This window comes from Lactuca virosa, chromosome 8, assembly GCF_052849685.1.
Source record: "Lactuca virosa cultivar CGN04683 chromosome 8, Lactuca_virosa_CGN04683_v6, whole genome shotgun sequence".
NCBI classification, from domain to species: Eukaryota; Viridiplantae; Streptophyta; class Magnoliopsida; order Asterales; family Asteraceae; genus Lactuca; species Lactuca virosa.
In genome coordinates this window covers 61,420,051-61,429,885 of record NC_136433.1, presented here as the reverse complement: position 1 = coordinate 61,429,885, position 9,835 = coordinate 61,420,051, and the positions used below count along the sequence as shown (strand labels likewise).

Here is a 9,835-nt window from a genome sequence, read left to right as displayed (position 1 = left end):
AAGTAAAGAACATCATTTTTACAAACTAAAACTGAATTAGAAAAAAAAAACTAAGGGATTGTTTGGCAGGATCTGAATTTTTAAGATCTGAATTTTTAAGAGATCTGAATTTCTAAGAGAGTCTGAAATTTTAAGAGCTGAATGTTTAACATGCTGTTTGGTTGGCACCTCTGAATTGATGTGCTAAATTATTAAAATGACCATTTTACCCTTCTGTTTTATTTTTTATTGAATTCAATTGTTTATTTAGAAAATAACCTAATAAATTTCTTAAATATGTATTTAAAAAAAATATAAACACCATATAAAATCCAAATTTATCATAAATCAAAATTAAACACAAATCCAAATCAAACATAAATATTTTTAAATCCACAAAATCATAATAAAATCCCAATAAAATCCTACAAATTTAATTTTATCCCAATTGATTCGCAATCTGGTCACGCAAGTTATCCATGTATTCATTGCCTTGTGAACCCCATTCCATATCGTGTACGTTTTGTCCATCATTCTCTCCCCCTTGTGCTTGAGCATTGTTCTCCTCGAACGCCATAAATAACTCATCATGAATATCGCATTTCCTTATGAAATTGTGGACTGCAAAACAAGCAACGACTATATCTCTTTGCACTGAAAAAGGAAAAGGAGCCATTCGTTTTATAATTGAATTTTTCTTCCTTAGTTAACGGACGTCGTCGTCGATAATCGGCTAACCAATACCTCGTGTTGCGGTAAGGAGTCATAAATCCACGAGTGTTGGTGTATGTTTTAGCAACAAGTTATGCATTGCAAATACACATTTTCAGCAAAACTAATGCATATTTCCTAATAACAGCAAGAACATATATGATTTCACTATAACATCAAACACAAATATGATTTCAACAACATTTCAGCATAATAATAGAACATAAAAACATTGAACATAAACAATTGAATATAAAAAATCAAACATAACAGGGAAATCAAACATAATAATAGAACATATCAACATTTCATTATGTCCATTGAAAACATTCAGATTCGTTCGTTTAACATCAAACTCAGCATATAACATCAAACTCAGCATATAACATCAACATTGAACAAATAACATCAACATATAACAAATCAGGAACTCATAGCAGGGAAATAATTTTTTTTTTCGTTTTTTGAAGAAATCAGGAACAAATAACATAACATGATTTGGATTTTTGATTTTCAGGTTTAGGAGCAGCAAGAAATCGGTTTTCAGAAGAAGGAAGAAAGAAGAATAGAAAAAAAAAACGATTTTCAGAAACAAATAACATACCTGATTTCGTTTTTTTAACAAATCAGGAACAAATAACATAAGATGATGTTGATTTTTGATTTCCAGGTTCGGGAGCAGCAAGGAAAACGATTTTCAGAAGAAGGAAGAAAGAAGAATAACAAAGAAATCGATTTTAAGAGGAAGAACCACATACCTGAAGCGTCGACGGGAGGCGGAAGGACGTTCGGTGGCGGCGGCGACGTTCCAGGGAGAAGCATCGTCAACGGGGAAGATTGAAGGCGGCGTCAGATCCTTGCTGGTGAAGAGAACAGCGGGAGCAGATGCGAAGGAAGAAAAACGGAAGAAAACAATCGATGGCTCTTAGGGCAAAATAGGTACGCGACTTCTTTTTTTATTTTTTAGACCCTGCTCAAGATCTGAAAAAATAAGAGGCAAATATAGTTTTAAGAGGTAAAAATTAAGATGCAGACAAACGATCTGAATCTGAATTTTTAAGACATTGCCTCTTAATTTTGCAATTAAGAGGTAAACAAACGGACCCTAATTCATATAAAATACATATAACAACAAAGTTACATAATTTTTGTTACAAAAACTAGAGACAAAATTCGTTCAAAAGCAAAACTTAGGCAAAATTGTAGAAAAAAAATGAGTAACCTATAAAACCTAATATAACATGGCCAATTTAAAACGAATTTCGTAATCAGTCGTGTTTTACTACATTGAAATTTATAAATGATACTTTAAATAAAATGATTGTTTAACCATAAGTAATACTATCCCTTTCTATAATTTAGTTTCTTTGAGAAAAAAATAAATTTGGCATAATCTTCTTAAATTTTTCTAAAAAATAACCAAAAAAAAAAAAAACTAAGAAATAACCCAAATTACCATAGAAACTGCAAGTGGATACTTATGGTCAACGATTTCAGAGTTAGACATGCGATTTTATCAAATTTATAATCTTTTTCAACATTTTGGTGCTTCATTGCAGTTTCTCCCTAAAATGAAATTGTATAAGTGTGTAATGTAGAATGTTATGCATTAAATACTTATATAATATCATTTGCATAAATATAAGGATAGTTGTAGGTTGGGTTTGGCTAATGACAAAATCATGGTCCATGAAAGAAATCGCAACCTATTATAACCAAAAACCCATAAAATGTCACGTGCCATAGTACTGGCTATTTTTCTTTGGATTATTTTATATTTTTGATTATTTAAAAAAAAAGTTATAAAGTTAACTAAATTTTTTTTTTTTTGTGGATGAATAATGTTGAAAACTATATTTAACAACTCTACTAACTAAAAAGTTCCTAAAAATCAAAATACAGTTGGATTCACCTGAATCAGGCCCGAGGGTCTCCTGGCTAAGATCACTCCAAAAGGCCCGGAAAGATTCCGGGTCCCACCTTCCTCCGATAATCCCGTGGAGTCTCGACACATGTCACCATTACGTTAGTCGTTTCGTACGGTATACCAACCACTCACACACCCCCTCACTCAACAAATTACACATTCTGTTCCACACATCTCCCTCTGATCAATCACCTCTCTCTCTCTCTCTCTCTCTCTCTCTCTCTCTCTCAACGACGACGACGATCCATCTGCGTTAACGTTTTTCTATTAGGGTAGCGGAAGAAGATGACAGACATAATGGATGATATAGTAGAGGAGATTTCATTTCAGAGCTACGATGATGATCTACGCCTTCTTTTTAGTCTCCTCAACGACGTTCTTCAACGGGAACTCGGTCCCAATATCATGGAAAAAATCGAGCATACTCGTACTCTGTCTCAGGTATATGTGCCTTACATGTTCTATCTTCCTTCGATTGTTATTCGTGCTATTTTTTTTTCACGTGAATGTTGATCGACTGATCGTTTACTATTGATTTGGAAATTTGCTGCGATCTGAAGCATGGTTTCATCAAGTTATAAGACGAAATGTTATTTGTACAGTTTAATTGATCTGATAGAAAGCTATATTGTTTGATCTGACAGTCTGTGATGTTTATGATTCAAGTCGTTGTATGGATTTCTGCTTTCGTTTTCCAAAAGTAATGATTTTAGTCCATCGAGTATTTACACGATTATGTTCGTAATTTGTGTTTACAGTGAAGTTTATTCTCTTCTCCTGATCACTAGATTAGGGTAACCAAATGCTCGTTCCTGTACCTTAAACGATGTAAGAGAAATACTACAGATCATTTCAATTCAGCAATAAGAAACATATAATTGGTAGTTGCACATTATAAGTACTCCAACGCCTATGTATATTTGATTTGCAACACCCATGCACTAATAGACTGTGATTAATCGTTTTTGGACGTCAACTTCACATTGAGATCTGAATTTATATCACTTACACGGTTCTCGTAATATTCAAGGTCGTAGTTATATAAACAAATTACCTGAGAGATCACTACTAGTTTGCTTTGAGAGTAAAATCGATTCACTTATTTCTATTAGATGAACAAATTACGGGTTCTATATTTGTTAATGATTCAGAACATGCAAAATTGATTGATGCTTACCATATGTGGAAATTCTTCCATCAATAAACATTAGTTTCTTTCTTTCGTCCTGTTTTCCTTTTCCATAAGTAGTTCTATTTTTTTTTTCTTAAAGTGGTCACTAATTTTTTTTCATTCTATATTGATGCAGTTATCCTTTTGTATTTTAACAATTATTAATCATGATCATGCACAAATGCTCGTGATTCTGAACTACTACTGATTAAGGATTCTCTTATCTGTGTGTGGTTAATCACGTTCTCGTTTTGTACCTATTAAACTATGCACAAATTGTGAATTCAATCTATCAGCAGGGTTTATCCATGTGATTATCAATGCTGCTTCAAAATTCATAAATTAAAGAACATGCACAAATTAAAGAATGTTGATTCTAATGAAAATTGTGATTGAATTGTAGAGTGCATGTCTTATAAGAGCAGCTGGGATTGAAGGCACTGCAGAAGTGCTTGAAAAGCAATTAGCTTCTGAGTTATCAAAAATGACATTAGAGGAAGCCTTAAAGCTAGCTAGAGCCTTCAGTCATTTCCTTAGCTTAATGGGTATTGCTGAAACTCATCACAGGTAATTAATTAACTAATTAATTAATTAATCATCCATTCTTGCTTTACTTACTCCTTAGTTAACAATTTATAAATTTTCTTAGCTTAATGAAGTAATAAAAACATTTTACTTTCAGGTCTCGTAAGGCAAAAAATGTAGCACAGGCCTCAAAATCTTGTGATGATATTTTCAATCAACTCATTCAAGGTGGCTTTTCTCCAGATGTGCTTTATGACACTGTATGCAAACAGGTATTGTTTATTGCATCTTTTGTATCTTGACATGTTTAATATTTATAATTTTCTTTTACAATTAATTTTAATTTGTGATTTCTTTGTAGGCAGTTGAGATAGTTCTCACTGCACACCCCACACAGATCAATAGGCGTACTCTTCAATACAAACACATTCGAATTTCTGTAAGTTGTCTACTAACTTTAAACATCAATTTCTGTAATTATATTTATTAATAAAGTCAAAATGCAAGAAATAGCAATACAGTTTCTAATTTTTGTTTATTATATTGTACTCTTTTTTTCTTATAGCATTATACTTTAAACTATTTAGCCATTATTTGTCATACGCCTTATCCCTTTATTTTCTTTTGCTGATATGGCAAAAGTAAGGTGACATGACTAATATCTTTTTAATGTCATCTTTCTTTGCCACGTCAGCAGTATATGTGGACAATAAATTGATATTGAAACCTGTTAAATTGTGACATGTTGTCTAAATCAACAGGTTACCTGTTGTTATAATATAATGGGTAAATTTGATTAAGTACAATGCTATAATAAGAAAAAAAGGAAAGTACAATGCTATAATTAGAAAAAAAATTAGAAACTACATTACTATTTCTGGTATATTTCCCTATTAATAAGCATAATGTGATTTATATTTATTTATTGATTTTACAGCATCTATTAGAATTTAATGACCGCAAGGATCTTACACAAGAAGATCAAGATACTCTAATAGAAGATCTGGTTTGTTTCTTGTAAATTCTATCGAGTAAAAACAAAAAAAAATTGTTTATTAATTTTGTGAATGATAAAAGTATTGAATTTTGTATGTAGGTGAGAGAGATAACTTCTATATGGCAAACAGATGAACTTAGACGCCACAAGCCAACACCAGTGGATGAGGCTAGAGCTGGTTATTAATTAAACTCTTTCTTATAAAACAACAATCATATCAATTTTCATCATTAATTCTGCAATGACTAATCTCTATTTATATAAAAAACCAGGATTAAACTATGTTGAGCAGTCTCTTTGGAAAGCCATACCTCATTACTTAAGGCGTCTCAGCAATGCTCTAAAGAAGGTAGATTTTCCATTTTCCCTTTTTCATGGCTGAATTAATATTTATAATTCATGCATGTGCTCTCTAAAAAAATGTTTTTTTTTTCTTAAGCACACTGGGAGGCCACTTCCTTTAACATGCACGCCAATAAAATTCGGATCATGGATGGGTGGTGATCGAGATGGAAACCCTAATGTCACTGCAAAGGTGAATTTTCAGCTTGTATTGTAATTTATTAATTATTAATTATTTAAATTGTAAGATGACTTTTATTGCTGTTTGTTTCAGGTAACAAGAGATGTATCTCTTTTATCAAGGTGGATGGCTATTGATCTTTACATACGGGAAGTTGACAACCTCAGATTCGAACTTTCCATGAATCAATGTAGCGATGTCCTTGCAAGATGGGCACATGAAATCGTAACTAAAGGTTTTTCACTTTCCATTTTTTATTATAATACTCATGTCCTGTTTGAGAATAATACTATTAAATTAATGATTTTCTTTCATACTTTCAGAAAATTCTGAAGAGGATCGATACATGAGTTGGAACCAAACGCAAAAGAATCAAACCCATAATGTCCATGGCCTACCTACACAACTTCCTGCACAAGCTGATGTACCCTCTTGTACAGGTTAATTAATTAACAAAATAAAACAAAATGATCATTGAAATTTAATTTTATCTATAATTAGCTAATAAACTCATATATATATATATATATATATATATATATATATATATATATATATAATTTTCTATATATTGCTTTACTAGAATGCAACAAAGATCAGTCTCATTATCCTCAACTTGATGTTCCTGGATCAGAGTATAAACCACTGAAAAACCAGGTAAACCAACTTTTCAGCCAAAATTATCAAGATTTACCTTTTTACCCTCTCAACTTTCTGCATATTTACAGGATGAAGAGGTTACTACTTCGCCAAACAAAAATGATGAGAAACCGAATACAAATGGGAACCATTCGAATGCAGCAGCCAGTAATGGTCATCAAACTCCCACACCAAAATCTGGAACTTTAAGCCCCAATCAGAGAAAGCTTTTTGCTGAATCACAAGTTGGAAGAGGAAGCTTCCGGAAGCTTCTAGAGCCAAGCACGCTTCAGAAGACTGGGATTTCTCCTTACAGAATTGTTCTTGGGGAGGTAAAAGAAAAGGTAATTAATTGATCATCTTATTATCATGTTAATTCCAATTGGCCGGGTTCTGTTTCCTTTTGTAAAGTATTAATTTTTTCCACGTATTTTATTTAATTTCCAGCTTATGAACACTCGTAGAAGGTTAGAACAGCTTCTAGAAGGTCTACCTTACGACCAGGATCCTACTGATTATTTTGACACACCAGATCAGCTCTTGCAACCCCTCATGATCTGCTATGATTCCTTGGTATGCAAAACATCCATTCCATTTACTTCCAGACACTTGTCAACCAATTTTAATCTGGTATTTGGATGTACAGCAATCCTGTGGGTCGGGAATTCTAGCTGATGGACGGCTTGCTGATCTAATACGAAGAGTTTCTGTCTTTGGGATGGTACTCATGAAGCTTGACCTTCGTCAGGTTCGTTGATCAACACATAAATTAAAAACAAAATAGTATAATTTTTAATCATAATTCAATTCACAGGAATCTGGCAGACACTCAGAGACTCTTGACGCAATTACAAAATATCTCGATATGGGGACATACAGTGAATGGGACGAAAATAAGAGACTAGAGTTTCTTACAAAAGAGCTAAAGGGAAAAAGGCCTCTCGTTCCACCAACCATACAGGTAACTATAAGTTAACACCAGTATAATAATTAAAAAAGTCATATTGTGAATTTTCTTGAATTTCTTAATTAGGTATCTTCCGAAGTCAAAGAAGTCCTCGAAACCTTCCGTGTTTCCGCTGAGTTGGGTAGCGATTCCCTGGGAGCGTATGTCATTTCCATGGCCTCCAATGTACGATTCATGACCCCAATTAATCACTTAAAAATTATTAATTTTCCATTTAATTTCTTGACTCGTTTGATGTATGACAGGCAAGTGACGTTCTTGCTGTCGAACTACTACAAAAAGACGCTCGTCTTGCTGTTGCAGGGGAACAAGGAAGACCATGCGTTGGTGGAATGTAAGCCTTCCTTAAATTCTCTTCCTATCTACACGTGGCATTATATTCTTACGAAACGGATTTTACTTCAAACAGATTACGGGTGGTCCCCCTGTTTGAAACTGTAAAGGATCTTCGAGCTGCCGGTTCAGTAATCCGAAAACTTTTATCAATCGATTGGTACAAAAACCACATCTTAGAAAACCACAACGGACACCAAGAAGTAATGGTCGGATACTCCGACTCAGGTAAAGACGCCGGCCGTTTTGCGGCAGCATGGGAACTCTACAAAGCACAAGAAGACGTCGTTGCCGCATGCAAAGAATACGGTATCAAAGTCACTCTCTTCCACGGTCGTGGAGGTAGTATCGGCCGTGGCGGCGGTCCAACGCATCTTGCCATCCAATCCCAACCGCCCGGTTCCGTCATGGGCACTCTCCGGTCAACCGAACAGGGCGAAATGGTCCAAGCAAAATTCGGACTCCCCGGGATGGCTGTCCGACAACTAGAGATTTACACAACCGCAGTCCTTCTCGCCACCCTCTGTCCCCCAAAACCACCACGCGACGACAACTGGCGGAATCTAATGGACGAAATTTCAAATCTCAGTCGCCAAAGTTACCGCAGTACTGTTTATGACAACCCGGAGTTTATAGCATATTTCCAAGAAGCCACTCCGCAAGCCGAACTCGGACACCTAAACATCGGTTCCCGTCCAACCAGGCGAAAATCATCAGTCGGAATCGGCGACCTACGCGCCATCCCATGGATATTCGCCTGGACGCAAACACGATTTGTACTTCCGGCTTGGCTAGGTGTGGGAGCTGGGTTGAAAGGTGTTTGTGAAAAGGGACACGTGGATGAACTACAAGCGGCATACAGAGAATGGCCTTTTTTTCAATCTACAATTGATTTGATTGAAATGGTGTTGGGGAAAGCGGATATTCCGATTGTGAAACATTATGATGAGGTGTTGGTGGCGGAGAGTAGGAGGGGGCTTGGTGATGAGTTGAGAAGGGAGCTTATGTCGACGGAGAAGTATGTGTTGATGGTGACTGGACATGAGAAGTTGTCGGAGAATAATAAGAGTTTGAGGAAGTTGATTGAGAGCAGGCTTCCGTATTTGAATCCTCTTAATATGTTGCAGGTTGAGATTTTGAAGAGGTTGAGAAGTGATACGGAGAATCATAAACTTAGAGATGCGTTGCTTATTACTATTAACGGCATCGCAGCTGGGATGAGGAACACCGGTTAATTACCTTACCTTTTATGTTACCGTTTGACAGCAGTTCTGGGTATTACTATTTCAGACAAAGTTAATAATAGTTAGGTGATCCTCGTTTTTAGGTCAATGCAATGAGAGTAAGCTTAAGATTTTGGTCATTTGATGGACTATTTTTCTTTTCCTTGCTATAATTTCAAGTATGCATTAGAATTACACATTGAAACGACCTCTACTATGAAATCATGTGTCCGTCCCTGCATGTAAGAGGATGTGGCAATAACAACGGTCTTTGAAAATCCTGGCTCATATATGATGTTTAAACAATGTAAATAAAACTTATTAGGATGTTAAGCTCTTCAACCAACTAGTGTTATTCCCAAAATCAACATAAACATCTTCAATCTATAGAATGACATCTTTACTCTTCGTTACCCGTTAGGCTATCAAGAATACTCTCCACGCCAAGGGTCATGGAGAGCTTGTTGTTCTGATACCACTTGTTGGATCGAATAAATTCTAAAAGATAGAAATCATGTTTGTAAACAAAAAATTGAACGAACACAAGCAAATAAATATGATCTGGTTTTTTATTAGAGATTAAGAACCTCTCAAAAGATTCTCTCTATCTAACTAACATCCTTTATATATAGGTCAACCCAAATAGAGTCGGTTAGGAAATGATCAATCAGATCAAGACAACTAAGCTAAGACAGACTGTCAATACTACTAAGTAAACAACACTACAAAACCTAGTACAAAACAATGAAACCAAACATCCTTTCGGATTTAAAAACTTAAGACTTGAAATACAACATTACTGAAATGACCAATCAGGTCAAGACAACTAAGCTAAGACAG

General features: G+C 34.8%; 1 protein-coding gene across 1 annotated transcript; it reads left to right on the top strand.

The window, feature by feature from the left end:
• Window positions 1-2,761: 2,761 nt before the first annotated feature.
• Window positions 2,762-9,200, top strand: PPC4 (phosphoenolpyruvate carboxylase 4). The gene is made up of 18 exons (XM_079064683.1): window positions 2,762-3,058; window positions 4,192-4,355; window positions 4,471-4,585; window positions 4,675-4,752; window positions 5,251-5,319; window positions 5,410-5,488; window positions 5,583-5,659; window positions 5,750-5,845; window positions 5,927-6,068; window positions 6,157-6,273; window positions 6,417-6,490; window positions 6,562-6,816; window positions 6,920-7,045; window positions 7,119-7,220; window positions 7,287-7,433; window positions 7,506-7,604; window positions 7,685-7,773; window positions 7,849-9,200. The coding sequence occupies exons 1-18, from the start codon at window positions 2,903-2,905 to the stop codon at window positions 9,005-9,007; spliced, it is 3,144 nt and encodes a 1,047-aa protein (XP_078920809.1). The 5' UTR covers window positions 2,762-2,902; the 3' UTR covers window positions 9,008-9,200.
• Window positions 9,201-9,835: the final 635 nt, after the last annotated feature.